Source organism: Dendrobium catenatum, unplaced genomic scaffold (assembly GCF_001605985.2).
Source record: "Dendrobium catenatum unplaced genomic scaffold, ASM160598v2 fragScaff_scaffold_198, whole genome shotgun sequence".
Taxonomy (NCBI): Eukaryota; Viridiplantae; Streptophyta; class Magnoliopsida; order Asparagales; family Orchidaceae; genus Dendrobium; species Dendrobium catenatum.
In genome coordinates this window covers 210,804-228,541 of record NW_021318660.1, presented here as the reverse complement: position 1 = coordinate 228,541, position 17,738 = coordinate 210,804, and the positions used below count along the sequence as shown (strand labels likewise).

Sequence of the window (17,738 nt, the reverse complement as noted above, 5' to 3'; positions counted from 1 at the left end):
CATCTTCTTCTTAGACTAGCCAGTCAGGCTCCTTGGGAGGAGTCGGTAGCAACCCCGTAGGCCGGTAGCAAAAGTGCTTGAAGGCAGAAAACAAAGAAAATACGGGAAGTGCTACGGGCGGAATCGAAAATATACAGGGAATCCTTGACGAGGAAAGCGGTTTCCGGGCAATCAAAATTTTGACTTACAATCGGTTGCTGAAGCAACTTCTGTGATGATGAGTATGATAAAAATGATTGATATTTCCAAAATGGACGGAGATAAGAGAATTTATCAATCGAGAAGTTTTTAAATTGACTAATGGCATTGAGAAATCTTTCAACATTGCCTCCAGTGGCATGTAGAATAAGCTCATAAAAAGATTCCAGATTAACAATGATTCCACAATCTTCAGTATGAGCAAATGATAAGTTGCCCATTTAGAGAATCAGGGCAATTTTGGATGGTGCTGGTTTCAGGACAAAGATCCATAGAATTGAACTTTATTAATATTGTCGAATAATCTTAAGCTTGACAATCTCAACCATATTAGAAGAGGGAGCTTCAATGAAGATTGATTTGCCCAATGACATCTCTTCCAAATCATCTGAAAGAATATTGTAAGTAATCTTCTCTATCAAAAATCTTTTCCCCTTATCCACTATCAAATTCTGATCAGCAACTTAGATGTAAACAGCCATATCTTCGGCATTAATGTCATCATTAACAAATATAGTTTGTAGAAAATCACATGAATGAAGGTTGATTAATAATAAGACAATCTGATTTTGAATTAGAAATAATTGGAAGAAAATCGATTTAGAAATCTGCAGTTTTAATGGCTTCTTTATCAGGTTCCATTGTAGAATCAACTAATAATGAAGACACATCATTATTCTTGTTAGTTTGGAATGTTTCAGGCTATTGGTCTGTTGCATCAAATTGTTTTTATTTACTTCATAAAGAACCTCAATGATGCGAGAAATTATTCTGTGAACACAGCTAAACATTTGGAGACCAACCAGAATGGCAGCAATGTCGAGTGCGGTATTGAGCAATACCGTGCCGCAATACCGACGTGGCTCATTCTGGTTAGTCTCCAGATGGTGTTCAACGTTTGCATAGAATAATTTATCCAATTATGCAAATGATGTTGACCTAGTGACTTTGTGTTGGCGTTATAAACCATACTCTTAGTTTGACTAATTAGCAAATTCATCATGATGTTGGCTACTTCTAGTTGTCTCAAGAGCTGATGTGCTGACTCGATTAATGATTTCATTTCAATTAGTTCATATTACTGACTTCTCCTAGTTGTTTAGGTCAACTTGGACTTGGTTTGAATGATTTTTAGTGTAAAAATATGAACATATACAATTATATGCATATATAAGCAAAATGAAGTTACTATCAAATTAAACACAATAAAACGAGTTCTTGTTTAACTCGTTAAATAAATAAGTTTATAATAATTTGGTTTGGTCAAAATAGGTTGAACAGTCCATTGACTTTACAGTCTTCATAAGAATCAACAGTTATCTTAGAGCATTTTCATAAGCCTCTCAAAAATTTTTAACACTTCTATGTATAAGTACTAACAAGATGCAGAGCAAACTATGTTCTCAACTATGTCTCATACCGCATCACTTTTTCGCTCCTCTAAACCAATCTAAAAAATATCTCCTACATTTGCCGGAGGTACAAACCAAACTAATCAGAAAATTTAACCTCCCATAAATTTTCTCTTACCGGCGGCTCAATTACTAATGCTCGGCCTCACCATTTAACAAAAAAATACAACAAAAGTTACTCTTTTCCTTTGGAGGACGCTACATCTCATAAAAAATCTTCTCTAACCTCATAACCCAATCCTTTACAATCTTTTGGCTTTAGCCTCAAAAACATATGCAAATATTGATCCACATCCTTATTCCTACTAGAAGAAATTTTGCTTTGAGCCTGACCCATCAATTGTGCTACCAAACTAACAAGTTGTGACATCATATTAGAACCAATAATATGAGTTGTATTAATTGTCGTCGCACTTTGGCTCGCATTCTGCCCATTATTCATTTCGTGCTCGGGCTAGCCCATCATAACTCATAAAACACATACGACAACTGATACATGCACATGAATAACAAAAAATAATATGAATGCATGATACTACTTCCTAGAAATATTTCATAAGACTACAAATCAATTCATATAGCACTATTTATCATTTATCTCCAAACAACACTCTTATACTAAAAACTATCATAACCGAACCCAATATGACTCATAGATACATGTCACATCGTGTCGGATAGTGACATAATTGAGGTGGAATACAATAAATCAAGATCTTTTATTTGGACAAATATTAGATTTCTTTTTCGATAATAAAAAAGAGTGCTTCTAATTTTTTTCATTATATTTAAATTTACTTATCCAAAACATTTTTGTTTCTATTTCTATTTATCCACAAAAGTATATATCATAGATAATTGTTATCATAGTCTCCAACAAATAACAGACACCGGGTAGGAAATAAAAAAAAGTTAGAACTGTAAAAAAAAATTTTAAAAAATAGAAAACGTACCTATAGTACCCAATTGAAAATGAAATACAAAATACAGAAAGAGCTAACACAACTCAACAAATTATATTACCCAAATCATTTTTTCATAATTGCAAAATCAATAACATAAAATAAAACAATTATTCTAATCTTAATAGTAGACTTAAAGTAGAGTGGTGTCAGAACAGTATAACGTTTTATGTATAACTAAGCAGGTTACAAAATTTAGAGCATAACATGCTAAAGATAATATAAAGTATGTTGAGCAAAATATAAATTAACACACATTACATAACAGAAATTAATATAACACCATATCTTTATGCCTCCCATTCAGAATTCTTGACCCTCAGAGCTTCTAGTGCTTTCAGCACCTTCAAAAATGAACTCCTCAGATACAAACATAATATTATTCACAGATGCACAATATATCAATTATGTCGTATAACATGACAGTTAAGCATTTAAACATAGATTGGACTATTTACAAAATTTCAGATATTTGCCCTACGGCCAGCATTTTAATAGTTAGATCCAATACAATGTAGTTAAAATTTATTGACTCAAGATTCTACTAAATTGACAGAGATTGTGAATAATTAATTTTAGAGGTTTACTTGTTCTACAATATTATTTTTTAGTTCATGAATATTTTTTTTATAGTTAAAAAATAACATTTTAAAAAAATTGATGAAAATTTTACAAAAAAAAAAACCTAAATGTTTAGAACTATGTTCTTTACAACATACAAATAATTATGCGGTGAAAGTTTCCTTGTTTAAAATTTATCTCGGATTGAATAATATAAATTTATATTTTAAATCAGAAAAATTTCAAAATTGTTGAATTATTAAAAACTGAGATTGACAAAATATAACTTATCTTGAGCCAGATAACTTTCAGAACTTGGCCATAAACAAAAAATGATCCAAAACAGTCCAAAAGTTATTCTCTAGAAATCCTCCTCTCTCTCTCTCTCTCTCTCTCTCTCTCTCTCTCTCATTGACCTATGTGACTAGGTGAAATGAGTTTGAATAATGAAAAAATATATTTTTAATATAAAAATTCGGTCAAGCGCCTCGGTGCCCAATCATCCTCACCGCAGAGCTCCCATTGGGAGCTCATAGTGCCACAACGCCACCCCGAGCTCCTTAACTTGAATTAATTTGTCAAAATTTCGAGGGGCTCAGAGCTATGGTGGCCCCTACCTAGGTTCTACAACACCTAAGGAAAAAAAATTCCATATTTCATGAACATGTACACATACCCTTGAGATTTGCCCTAGAACACATGCAAAGATCCACATGCATACAAACATTCTCGGATCCCTCCTTATTTTTTATTTTTGTCATATTTCTTATAATTTGATCGCAGAAACCATTAATACATAAATTTCAATGACAATTGTATTTTTCGAATATTCAAAATTTTCAAATTACAATCCATTCGAATCACATTCTGAATCATTGCTAGCATGTAAAAAGAATGTTCTGAAAGAATTTAAATCTCCTTACAATTGGACCGTTAACTTAATTATGAAGATGTAATTGAACCATCTAAATTATTTAATTTATTTTAAATGCTTGAGACTGAATCAAATATAATATTATAAAAAATGGAAATTTTTTTTACCAGGCCCTATGTAATTATCAAGTTCTTGCCAACTATGAATAAATACGAGAAGAACATGTGACAGCCATTCTCCCACCGTAGACAAGATTGTTGTTGTGATTCAAATTTTAAATAATTGTTACAGACACGTGGTGAGAGCAGCAGGCCTCACGCCTGTGTCTTCCACGCTTGCTTCGCTCGGGATAGAGAAAAAATAAGGAGGGAGGTGGACAGGGAGAGGTCTGGCCTGGGAGAGATGGGCAGAGGAGGAAGAGAGGTGCATAAGGAGGTACGTGCGCCGCTGCTATGTGGCGTCGCTGCGCCATCGCCGGCGCCGCCGTGGCGAAGGAACTCTGTGCGTTACTTGAAAAGAGAGTTCCTTTCGAGGCTTCCCGCCAAGGTTCGGTCCGCCGTCGATACTGAGGACCCTTCTCGATTCGACATTTCAAGAACAGAAGCTTTAAGTGCAGGTCTCTCTCGCTATCTCTCTCTCGATCTCTCTCGGTAAAATAATTTTACTGATTTTTGAGTGGAAGAAGAGTTTTATAAGCTAGCGATCATAGCTTTTCTATCAGGGAAAAAAAACCTATTTTATGAAGAACGAGAGCGAGGCATTGCAGAATTAGGTTCTTTTGCAGATTGGATTTTTTTCTACATTTGGTCTGTTTTTCTTTCAATTTGTTTTCTTTCCAGCTTTTGCCTTTTTTTTTTCTCTTCTTATTTACACTCGAAATCTGTTCTTTCAATTTTTCTATAATTAATAAATTGTTATGAAATTTTAATAATATATACATTGTAAGACAACAGAGCAACCTTTTTTTTTTTCATTTTCTTTTTCATCGAGTGGTTGGGCTTGTTGTCTCTCCATTTTCTCCTCTTTTTACTATTGTTCTTTCTTCTTGGTCTTTTGCTCTTCAAAGGATAAAAGATGATGCTTGTGGATGCTCACTGCCTAAGGTTTTATATATGTTACCACACCTTGAGTTTGGTATTAAAATTCTAAATTTTGGCACGTGGAATGCATGATCAATTCATCTTGAAATATCATCATAAAAAATATGTTGCTTAATGCTGCACATAATGGCATTTCAATAATGTTCTCATCTGATAGTGCAGAGATTGGGGGATTCAATTGAATAAATGATGGCCATATTGGCAGTGACATGTAATTGATCTGACTATAGGTTTGTTTTGGGGAGTGCAGCATTACGTTCAAGTTATTTTCTTTTAGCTTTTTCAAATGACTGATGCTGCGATGTTATGTATGTTGGGGATGTGAAAGTAAACCACACAATGAAAAAACAAGAAAGTAAAAGCAGCTGAAATAAAAGGACACTAGGATTTAACATGGAAAAACCTGAATTCGGAAAAAAAACACGGAGTCAAAATGCACCAAGAAATCTAATATGAAAATTGGGAGAAATAAGTACAAATCTTTCTTCTCTCTCTCCTTGCTTCGTTTCTTACTTACACCGTTCTTATACACTAAAGTACTAAACTAAAGAGAAAAGCCTCTATATACTGCCAAGGGACACCATTTTGGAGCGCTGCAGCACTCAAAACCTCTTATATCGACCCGTCTGACGATGTTGTGGAGCTCAAAACCGTAGCGCTGCCGCACTACACAGTGTTGTGACGCCGAATCTAGAGCACAGCGATGCTCCACTATATGTAGTTCCTTCCAGCAAACTTTGCAGCGCTGGGATGCTCGGGTATACAACACTGAGGCGTTATATGAAAAAACTTTATTTCTGGTGCAAAGCACTTGAACCTAAGCAAGGGGAGGATCCCCCAAACCACCCAGCGAACACGACAAATTCAATTGAGGTCCGTGGCAACAGTACAAACCGATTGATTAACACAATCAGATTCCACACAAAACTAATAATCTCCCACTTAAAAACCTATTGCAATCAATCTTTCTTCCAATCTGTAACACCAATTATAGTGCCTATAGTGCGACAAACCCCTACTCTCATCCTCCATGAAGGCCAACTGAAGTTATACATAGCTTCAGTTTATCATCTGTCGCCATCTTCGTTAGTATGTCTGTAGGATTTCGGGTTGTGTGTATCTTCTCCAAAGATAACTAACCATCTTCAAAAAATGACTAATGAAATGATATCTAAGTTGAATATACTTCGCTTTGGCATGGAATGCAACATTCTTGGCTAGATGAATAACACTCATGTTGTCACTATGCAACTTCCCATTCCTTTGCCCCTTGCTAAGTTTTGTCAAGAAACTTTGCAACCAAATCATCTCCTTGCTTGCCTTAATGATAGCAATATAATCAGCTTATGTGGTTGAGAACACAACAATCTTCTGTAACTTAAAAACTCAACTCACTGCAGTCTTTTTCAAAGTGAAGATATAACTTGTTTTGCTCATTCTATCATTAAGACCTCCAGAAAGATCAGAATATACATATCCCTGTAGATCAATCTCTGCACCTCTATAGCAAAAGTGCTTTGTTAATTGATCCTCTTAAGTACCTGAGAATATACTTAACTGCCTCCCAATGAAGTTTGCTTAGGTTACTCTTAAATCTGCTGACTACTCCCACTGCATAAGCTATATCAAAACTTCCAACTGTTGAAGCATATGGAGTCCTCTCCATCTGTACTTGCTCTACTTTAGATTTAAACGATTATTCCTTGAATAGTTGAAAGTGACTATCCAAGGGAGTGCAAATTGACTTTGTCTCTCTCATGTTGAATTTTTGAAACACCTTTTCAACATATTTAGCTTGAGACAACTTCAGTATGCCTGCACTTCTATCCATGTTGATTCTTATACCAAGAATTTTGTTTGTTGGACCCAAATCTTTCATTTCAAACTTTTTGCTAATTATTCTTTCAAACATTTTATCTTCTTCATATCTGACCTTCCAACCAGCATATCATCCACATATAAAAGCAGAAAAATATGCTATCAAAATGTTTAAAAAAATAATAGTGATCTACCTGGTACTTAATGTACCCATTATCTAACATAAACCTGTCAAATTTCTTCTATCACTATCTTGATGCTTGCTTCAGCCTATATAAGCTCCTCCTAAGCCTACACACCAAATATTCATTACCTTTGACCTCATATCCTTGAGGTTGCACCATGTACAACTCTTCTTCAAGGTCACCATGCATAAATGTTGTCTTTATATCCATCTGTTTCATATGTAAATCCTCCACTACTACCATGCTCAGTATAACTCTGATTGTAGTCATCATCACCGCTTGAGAGAAAATTTTAGTGAAGTCCACTCCTTTCTTATGTTGAAAACCTTTAACTATAAGCTTAGCCTTGTAGCATTTGCTACCATCAAGTTCTTTTAGCCTGTAAATCCACTTACTTTGCAGTACTCTCTTGCCACTTGGTAGCTTTATCTAGGGGTGTCAATTTTTGACACGACCTGAACCCGACCCGGAAACATCCGGGTTCAGGTCGACTCGGTTAGCAAACGGGTCAAGTTTGGGTTAGAAAAACTAACACGATTTGCGTTACGGGTCGGGTTCGGGTTGACCTGGAAACCCGATAATGACACGGAAATGAGTCTGCCCGTTTCTGTTGCCCTGCTCGCAAAATGACCCGATGCGTCGAGTCGTAGTCCCAATCGCATCACTGGCAGTTTGGCTCTGGCGACTGGCGCTGCATCGCTTCGCGAATCATGAGTCTCGATGTTTGCGTGTTGCCTCCGTTGCCGCCTGCCGCTGCTTCCGCGCCGCCTTGACCGACTGGCACTGCGGTTGTGCCATGCGGCACCGCTGTTGCCGCTGCTGTGCCACTGCCGCTGCTCCCACCTGCGGCTATGTCGCCACTGTGCTGCCGCTACTTCGTGTCTGGAACCCGCTATTTTTAAAATTTCGTGTCGGGTCATGTTGACCCGAACCCGATCCGGGTCGGGTTTGGGTCCAAAGAATTGACCCGATACTTGTTTCAGGTCGGGTTAGATACAGCAGGGTCAAATTCGGGTCTGACCCGAACACGACTCGCCAACACGAATTGACAGCCCTAGCTTTATCAACTCCCAAGTCTGATTCAACTCAATTGAATGCATCTCATCATCCATGTATTGCTGTAACTTCTTTGAATCATCAACTTGAATGATCTCAGATTCACCACTATCTGTCAACAACATATAATACAATGAAGGAGAATACTTTTCTACTAGCTTTGAGATTATGGTGGATCTCTTAATTTTAGTAGCAGGAGTCTGAGGTACTCTATGTACTTCATCAAATTTGTTTTCTTGATCATCATCAACATTCTCTATCTTAACATATTTGCATGAATCTTTAGGAGTCCCATTATATCATTGTATATTTCATTTTCATTGAATTTGACATCCCTGCTCCTAATGAATTTCTGATTTTGATAATCCCAGAATTTATAGCACAATTCATTTGAGCCATATCCATTAAATGCATACTTGATAGATTTTTTGGATCAAGCTTATTCCTAGATCCCGCATCAATATGAATATAGGATAAACAACTAAAACTTTGAGGTGAGATAAACTTACTTTTTTTTCACTCCTGACTTCCTTAGGTAACCCATCATTTAGAGAAAACTGAAGGATCATGATAGATCATATAAACTGCAGTATTCATTGCATCTGCCCAAAAATGCTTGGGTAGATCAGCATGTAATCTCATGCTCTTGGCATGCTCAGTGATAGTTCTATTCATGTGTTTCACAACACCATTTTTCTATTGTGTTCTTAAAACAATGAACTTATGCCTGATCCCATTCAAAGTACAACACTCCTTGAACTTTTTATCATGATACTTGCCACCATTATTTGATCTGAGACACTTGAGTTTTAAACCTGTCTCATTCTCAATCATGACCTTTCACTTAAAATATGAAATACATCTGATGTTCTTTTAAGCACACCCATACCTTTCTACTGTTATCATCAATAAAAATAATAAAATACAATAATCCTGCTATAGAAGTAACTGGAGTAGGACCCCATACATTAGTATTCACTAAGTCCAGCTTCTTTGACTTGACTTTTAAACAAGTATTTAAAAAATTCATCCTATGTTACTTGTCATATACACAATTTTCACTAAAATTTAAATTTATAAATTTTAAACCATGAAGCTTTCCTCTAGTAAGAAGTGAATGCATACCTTTCTTACTCATATGGCCAAGCCTTCGATGCCAAAGACCTCTATCAACATTTAAATCAGCTACTCCAATAGAATTTGATCTTTTTTTGATAGCATACAGGGTACATTCAATGCTGCCACGAGCTATAACCATAGCTCCTTTTGTCACCTTCTATGAATCTCTTGTGAATGATGTCACATGGCATGAGTTTGCATGTTAACTCACTGAAAATAAACTTCTCTTTAAACAGGGAACGTGCCTAACATTCTTGAGTCTCCAAATTAACCCATCTTATATTTTGATATCAACATCTCTAACAATGCTATGGGGCTTGTTGTCTCCCATATACACTTTACTCAAATCACATTTAGTATAATTCTTGAATGTCTCATTATTAAAATTTGCATGAAAAGAAGCACTTGGATCTATAACCCAAGATTTAGAATTGTCCAGAGATAAAATCAGAAAATCATATTGATACTTTTCTGCAGATACATTTGTAGAGTGATTTTGTTCTTGACCCCCACCACTAGCCTTCTTTAGAATTATGCAGTCCTTCAAATAACCCTTCACAACTCCAGCACGCATCCTTTCCTCCACATGAAGTAGACGTTCCTCTCTTTGATTTAGATCTCCCTCTACTAAAATTTCTCTCTAAATCCCTTCATCTTGCTTCAACATTCAGAAGATTCATCATTTATCCTCTTGCGAATTTATCCTCTTGCGAAACTCTTCATTAAGCATTAACCCCATAATGTCCTCAAATTTTAGCTTTGAACTTTCTGAAGAGTTACTCACAGCAATAATAAGTCTATCCCATCATTCTAGCAATGAAAATAATAGCAGCAATGCTCTCACCTCATCTCTCACCTCATCATCAAATTTGATGTCAACTGAATATAACTGGCTCATCATAGTATTCAGATTATTCAAGTGCTCTGCCATTGTAGTGATGCCCAATACCTTCATATTAAATATTTTTTTTTATCAAGAACACTTTGTTTGAGGCCAATGGCTTCTCATATATCTTAATCAGTGGGGCCATAAAATCGACTGTAGTCTTTTCATTTATAATGTTGAATGTAACAGATAAGGAAAGTGAAAGTCGTTTAAATTAAAAGCGCAGTCCGGTCAAGAACCTCCCACTCTTCCATAGTCATGGAGTATGGCTTCTTTGTGATTCCTTCTAACTGTAAATACAACTTCTTTTGATACAACAAATCTTTAAGTTGCATCCTTTAGAATGCAAAGTTTGAATCGTTGAACTTCTTAATCTTGTATCTTGCTTCGTCAGCCATTACTCCCACTCGAACTGAACAACCTCGCTCTGATACTAATTGTTGAGGATGTGAAAGTAAACCACATAATAAAATAAAAAAGAAAGTAAAAGAAGCAGAAATAAAAAAACACCAAGATTTAATGTGGAAAAATCTAAAATTAGAACAAAACCACGGAACCACACCACACCAAGAAATTCACTATAAAAATTAGGAGAAATAAGTTCAAATATCTCTTCTCTCTCGCTCTCTCCTTGCTTCTCTTCTCACTTACGCCCTTTTCTCACACTCTAAACAAAAGAGAAAAGCCTCGATATACCACAGAGATGCCACCCTTGAGAAAAAACAAGAAAGAAAACTGTTTAGTCCTCCTCGAAGCACTATAGCGCTAGTTTGGAGAGCTGCATCACTCAAATCTCTGATCCCATTTCGTCTGATGATGTTTCGATGCTCAAACCCGCAGAGCTGCTGAGCCAAATCTAGAGCACTCTGGCGCTCTGCTCTTTGTCGTTTCTCCCAGCAAACTTTGTAGCGCCAGGGTGCTCGGGTACACATCATCGGGGTGTTGTACGAATTTTTTTTTTTTAGTTCAAAGAACCTGAACCCAAGTAGTGAGAGGACCCTTTCACACCCCAACGAACACAATAAATTGAGTTGAGGTCCGTGGGAACAGTACAACCCAATTGATCAACACAATCAAATTCCACTCATAACTAATGTAAGGTTCAATAAAGACTCTAGTCATGAATAAATCATCGACGGGGATATTCTTATCAACTGCTGATATTTTTTATTCCCTCTGAATTAAATTATACTGTTTTAAACATTGTTGGAATCTATATATGGCTGTGATGCATCTGAACCAGTATGTGGATATGTGCAGCTGTCAGTAAACATGCAATTATCATTATAAATGCATTGAATTATAAGAAATGTTTAGTATCATTATGTTTTTCTTACCCAGGTGAAAAAGAATACTATGAAAAGCAATTTGCTACTCTCAAATCTTTCGAAGAGGTTGACTCCTTGAATGAGTCCGCTAACGGTGACAATGATCAAGAAGATCAAGAAAATGCAGATCAAAACCAGAGTGAATTGGCTATAAAAATTTCCAACTATGCAAACTTAATTCTCCTGTTATTAAAGGTATTCATTCTTCTAGCATGATTAAATATTTTCTGCGGTGACTACACAACACTGAAAAAAAAAGGAGAAATGAATCTTCAGTAAAACTAACGAAACATATTTTTCAGATCTATGCTACTATAAGAAGTGGATCTATCGCTATCGCCGCATCGACACTTGACTCTTTGTTGGATCTCATCGCAGGTGGAATTCTATGGTTTACACATTTGTCAATGAAGAAAGTGAACATCTATCAGTACCCCATTGGAAAATTACGTATGCAACCAGTGGGTATAGTTGTATTTGCAGCTGTCATGGCAACTTTAGGTATTCATCTTCTTTCTGGTATGAAATTTATTAATCTGTTATGTTCTTTTGACTATAATGCGGATGACATGTTCATGTTCAATGTTGGAACTAAGTAGCTTATAAGCATATGCTTTGGTTCTATTAGACATAGATATTTATCACAATATTGTACTTCGTGGTAGGGCAGCAATAAATCTTAGAGCAAAGGCAAAATGAAAATGAGAGAACAAACACATCTGATATTGCAAACACAAGACACATAAATTTTACATGGTTAAATGAGATCCACCTATATCCATAGTTGCAAGGAGATAAGATAATTCCATAAAATTTCAGAAGAGGTTCATCAATAATTTCTCTTCATACCTAAATATAATTTAGAGTTATCATTTCGTGAAATTGCATTATTGAAGAAGTCCTCATACAATTGTGGGCTTAAAAAATTTACAGATTATTTCAGGTTAAATTTTTTGAAGGCAGATTATATTTTAAGATAAAAAATCACCCAAAGATTTCACCCTCATTTTGTGAGGATTTAGTGATATGATTCTAGGTTTCTCATAGGCGCAAACCCCTATAGTTAATTACTCGTCCTGCTGACGAGAGAGAACTTTCGATATAGGCTATTCATTAAATATGCACTAAGTATCAAACATATAATAGCTATTAATACAGTATTTAGAGAGACAAGAGTTGCAGGCAGCTGGCCGACAGGAGTGGAGGAGGAGAGGTGTACAATCGGCGGCTAGTTTGCATAGGAGAGTTGGGTGACGGGGCATGTTTTGTGGTTGTAGGTAAGGAGTCAATAATTTGAGGTGAAATGGGAAGGAGGAAATTGGGATGGGCTTTAAGATTTGGGTAAGTATTGGTCAAATGAGAGAGAGGGCTAGGGAGATGTAGGCGATGGGGTAGCATTAGTTGGTTGTCGTTGTTGCCACACGTGCTCAAATCAATTATGGAATACATGCGGAGGTTAACTCCACCTTTTGTAGTTGATGCTGAATAGTACAACAACAACAACAACAACAACAACAACATCAAGCCTTTGTCCCACTATGTGGGGTCGGCTATATGAATCCTTTTTCGCCATTGTATTCGATTAAAAGTCAAATTCTCATTTAAATCTAATAAAGAAAGATCATTTCTAATATTTTCTAACCAAGTCTTTTTAGGTCTGCTTCTATCTTTCTTAACATAAGTCAAATCTAATACCTCAACTTTCCTAACCGGGTCATCGGGAGGCCTTCGTTTAATGTGACCAAACCATCTAAGGCGACTCTCTCTAATCTTATCTTCCACTGGAGCTACTCCAACCTTTTCACGTCATCGGGAGGCCTTCGTTGATGCTGAATAGTGAGAGAAGAAAAACTAGTTCTATAAGAGTAAAGGACTAGAGTTAGGAAGTAAATTCGTAGATTTTTTCCTCTCCATGGGGTAAGACACATCACACACGCCAGATTCATGTTGCTATGTTATTGGATGGAAGCAGCCTAAAGTCCCTTTCTTCTTTTCTTTGTTCAATAAGAGAGCCTGGTCCTCCTCACTCCCTTTTCTTTTTGCTTTCTTTGCTTCTATGAGATATTAAACCTCTTCTTCTAAAGCTTTATTTGTAGTTGTAATAAGTCATGGGTTTCAAAACATAGAATTAGTTACAAAATTTTACAAGATCTTCTAAAGTCAACAAAATATCTCATAATCCAAAAAAAGGATTTAACAATATATTTATAAGTCTCAATCTAATATCTGCAATTGATAGTAGATCTCAATCATATATTGTAGAGATTTAATGGGAGAAAAGTTTGACTCTTTAATGTTCATCTCACTTAGGCTTCATTTGGGACGACTTTCTTATTGCTTCGTAAAACAACTTTTTAGTACAAAAATTTTAATTTTTTTGTACTAAAAAATGCTTTACGAAGCAATAGAAAAGCTGTCCCAAACGAAGCCTTGGAGATAGAAATTTTTATTGTACCTGCTTAACGGTTTGTGTTAAGTGTTTTTATGCGACACCTCCAAATCATCTTTCACAAAGGTTAATTGAGGCTTTATAAAGCCTCAACTTTTCTGTTGGTATTCTGGTGCCACTTTTGTGAGCACATCAATGAGATTTTCTTTTCCCTTGATTCTAACTAATTGTAAAGAATCTTCTTCAAGCAAACTATGAATATGATGGTATTTAGGAAGGTTTCATAAATTATTTATTAAGTTTTCATAAATTATTTATGAAGTTTTCATAAATTATGTTTACTTGTTTAGGAATGTTCTATTTATGATTTTATGTTCTAGGGCTATTTAAGGGGGAGTTTTCTAGGGATTAGGGTGTATTATTGCTAAGTTTTATGTTCTTGGTGTTTTGTTGTGAGTTCCTAGCGACGTCTAAGTCTTGTGGGAGAGATGATCTATCTCTCTAATAGTACATCACCTGTATCTTGCTTTCATATTGCAGAAATAATAATCAGCCACTATTTTGAGCATTCATGCAGTTTTCTATTGATTGGGTTGCTGTTTTTTTTACTTCCAAGGCATATCACACTGCTCCTAAATAAAGAGTAAAATTTGTACTCTGTTAATTTAATGAACTGCCTTCTTCCATAAAATTCATTAATTTCCTTCGGTAAGAAATGCAACTTTAAGCTTAAAAAGTATTTAAGAATCAACAGTCTCCTACTATGTTCAGGATTTCAGGTTTTGATTCAGGCACTTGAGAAACTGATAGCAAATAAACCTCCTGAAAAGTTGAGTTCCGAGCAGCTATGGTGGTTGTATGGAATAATGCTGTTTGCTAGTCTTGTAAAACTTGCTCTCTGGCTTTACTGCAGAACTTCAGGAAACAAAATTGTTCGCGCTTATGCCAAGGTGGTTTCTTTTTTTATTTAGAATTGAAATTTCCCAACTTAACATAGATTGATCCGTTTGTTACTATGTGTGAAATTCAGGACCATTACTTTGATGTCATAACCAATGTTGTGGGCCTAGTTGCTGCTGTTCTTGGTGATAAATTCTACTGGTGGATTGATCCTATTGGGGCTATCATCCTTGCAATCTACACAATTTCTAATTGGTGTGGAACCGTAATGGAAAATGCAGGTTCTTCCCCTCAACTGTTCTCATACTTGGTTTTTTTCCATTTTTTATTTCATGTCCTTTTCTAAGAATCCATGTTGCGTAGCTGCTGCTTTTTAATCCCTTTCACTTCCTGAAGTATATGTTCTTTTTCTAATTCTTGATGCAAGATTCTTGAAGAGCTCAAGAGCAACTTTCTTAGTTTTGGTTTGTCTAAGTTTTTTCTGCAATATTCAGTAGTTCTAAAAGCCTCTAACTTGCCTTCAATGTTCACAAACCAAAACAAGTTGGCTAATTTTATTTCATTTTGAGCAAAAAGAACGCGCGAAAATACTTCCCCTGCTCTCCCCTTTTTTGGACAAATTATTTTGTGCGGAGTCCGCACGTCGGCCAGAGACCAATAAAAATATGACACATCACCCCAAAAGTGTACCGCACTCGGTACCGAGCGGTACCACTCGTACCGCATTCGGTACCAAGCGGTACCAGAAGGTTCTCCTGTCCGGTGTCCGCACAGAATAATCTCTCCTTTTCTTGATGATACACCAAATGCAACATTTTACGGGCCTTTTTGAGATAATAGAGGTGAACAGTTTGCGATTTCTGGTGCAGTTTCACTGGTGGGTCAATCTGCGCCGCCTGAAATGCTGCAGAAGTTGACATACCTTGTGATAAGGCATGATCCCCAAATCAAGCGGGTTGGCACAGTCCGAGCTTATACTTTTGGAGTTCTCTACTTTGTGGAGGTTAGTTAACATATATGTTACAAAGTCACAGCTTAATTCTATACTTTCTCACTACAAATAGGAACTCATGACTATACATGCAGATTGCCATCATTTTGTTTGTGAGCCTTTTATTACAAACATTCTGAAAGTAGGGAGAGTTTCTTTTTTTAATTGAAATTTCGTCCAATAAGAAATAGATAAATGGAACTAGCAAAACTTAAAAGGCCTGGGAGGCTTAATGGTCTGGATAAATAGCTTCCCACAACTATATGTGTGATGCAGAGGCCATAGTTATTATCCACTTTGGCCCTACCCATCCTATATCATGCTAAATTTCATAGTTTTATTATTTTTTCTTATGAATTCGCAGGACACTAACCACACCAAAAGTGCTTTACGAGCCTATCTAAGGCTTCGTTTGGGGCAGCTTTCTTATTGCTTTTTAAAGCAACTTTTTAGTTAAAAAAAAAGTTAAAAAAATTATTGTAATGTACTAAAAAGCTGCTTTAAAAAACAGTAAGAAAGCAGTCCCAAACGAAGCCTAAGACGACATCTTTTTACAGTAGCTTTTTTGCTGCTTTCAAGAAACTTTTGAACTAGAAAATTTAGACTAATTAACTTCACTTTATGCTGAGGAGTTTGTTGAATGACTGTTCAACTGCTAATGCAAATGAATATGAAAACTCTTATTGGATCCATGGTTTAAGGTCGACATTGAACTGGATGAAGAGCTGCCTTTGAAAGAAGCTCATGCCATAGGAGAATCCCTGCAGATAAAGATTGAGGAACTGCCAGAAGTAGAGCGAGCCTTTGTGCATCTTGACTTCCAATGTTATCACAAACCAGAGCATTCCATCGTCTGCCAGCTGCCTGATGATCAAGCCTAAGCAAAACTGATTAATTTCTATATTTAAGGTTTCGTTTGGTAAATTTTCTTACTGCTTCTTAAAGCGATTTTATAGTACAAAAATTAAAATTGTTGTACTAAAAAATTATTTCAAGAAGCAGTAAGAAAACCGTCTCAAACGAAGTCAAAATACGGATATTAGGTCACTTTTAACTAGTAATCAATGAGTCTTTGTGCTCGCATTTTCATTTCTGTATTTAAATGTTAGTGTTTTGGAAATAAGGTGTGATTCCATTGAGGATTTCGTGTACATTTATTATGTAGTTTGTAGTTTTAATTGGTTTAGGGCAATTCATATAGAGAATATGAATTGTTGAATAGAACCTCCATCCCTTGCTTTTTAACAGCTAATTATTTTTGTTTTTGATTAATTTTAAGATTTTTAGCTGAAATTCGGATGTGAAACACTCAATTATCGGGAAAATTTATTAAACCCACTTTAGCCAAACTTATAATGAAACCTTAAAAAAAAAAAAAAACTAATAATGTTGTCTTATTTATTATGTTGGAATCTATCATAGATACTCAAGAGGGCAATTGCATGTAATATTAATTTTATCGATTTATAAAATTACCATTAAAGTATATTACAATAATATCAACCAAATTTCGAAAAATGTAAAAAAATTTGAAGCCAAATTTTTTTTATTAAGTTATTAAAAAAATGCTCTAATTTATTAAAAAAGAAACGATTCAATTTGGACAACTATTATAATAAAATAATAAAAAAATAAATGAAAAATAACATAAATATTCTTAAGATAAAAAATAAAGCATTTTTAATATTTCTAATAACATTCTTCTATAATTTAAAATAGTTAATTATATTAATTAACCTTTTTTTTTAATTAGTAGCTCCCACAAGCTGATTAGAGTCAAAGCGAGTCTAAATTTGACTCAATCTAGCTCCCGAGCTAAGACTTAGACTTAGGGTTCGTTTGGGATAGCTTTCTTAATGCTTTTTAAAATAATGTTTTAGTTAAAAATTTTCTTGAATTATAATTTTTTGTACTAAAGGTTCCTTTAGAAAGCAACGAAAAAGTTGTCCCAAACGAAAT

General features: G+C 35.4%; 1 protein-coding gene across 1 annotated transcript; it reads left to right on the top strand.

The window, feature by feature from the left end:
• Positions 1-3,713: 3,713 nt before the first annotated feature.
• LOC110094368 (metal tolerance protein 4) lies at positions 3,714-17,031 on the top strand. Its single transcript, XM_020819591.2, has 7 exons — positions 3,714-4,623; positions 11,513-11,694; positions 11,802-12,000; positions 14,660-14,838; positions 14,919-15,069; positions 15,658-15,791; positions 16,481-17,031. Exons 1-7 carry the CDS (start codon positions 4,410-4,412, stop codon positions 16,658-16,660), a joined length of 1,239 nt encoding a protein of 412 aa, XP_020675250.1. The 5' UTR covers positions 3,714-4,409; the 3' UTR covers positions 16,661-17,031.
• Positions 17,032-17,738: the final 707 nt, after the last annotated feature.

Bases quoted from the DNA above. Each gene is read 5' to 3' on its own strand.
- LOC110094368 (XM_020819591.2), top strand. From the start codon at position 4,410: ATGGGCAGAGGAGGAAGAGAGGTGCATAAGGAGGTACGTGCGCCGCTG. The intron at 14,839-14,918 runs GTGGTTTCTTTT...TGTGAAATTCAG, and splicing joins TTGTTCGCGCTTATGCCAAG to GACCATTACTTTGATGTCAT. The intron at 15,070-15,657 runs GTTCTTCCCCTC...TTTCTGGTGCAG, and splicing joins AACCGTAATGGAAAATGCAG to TTTCACTGGTGGGTCAATCT.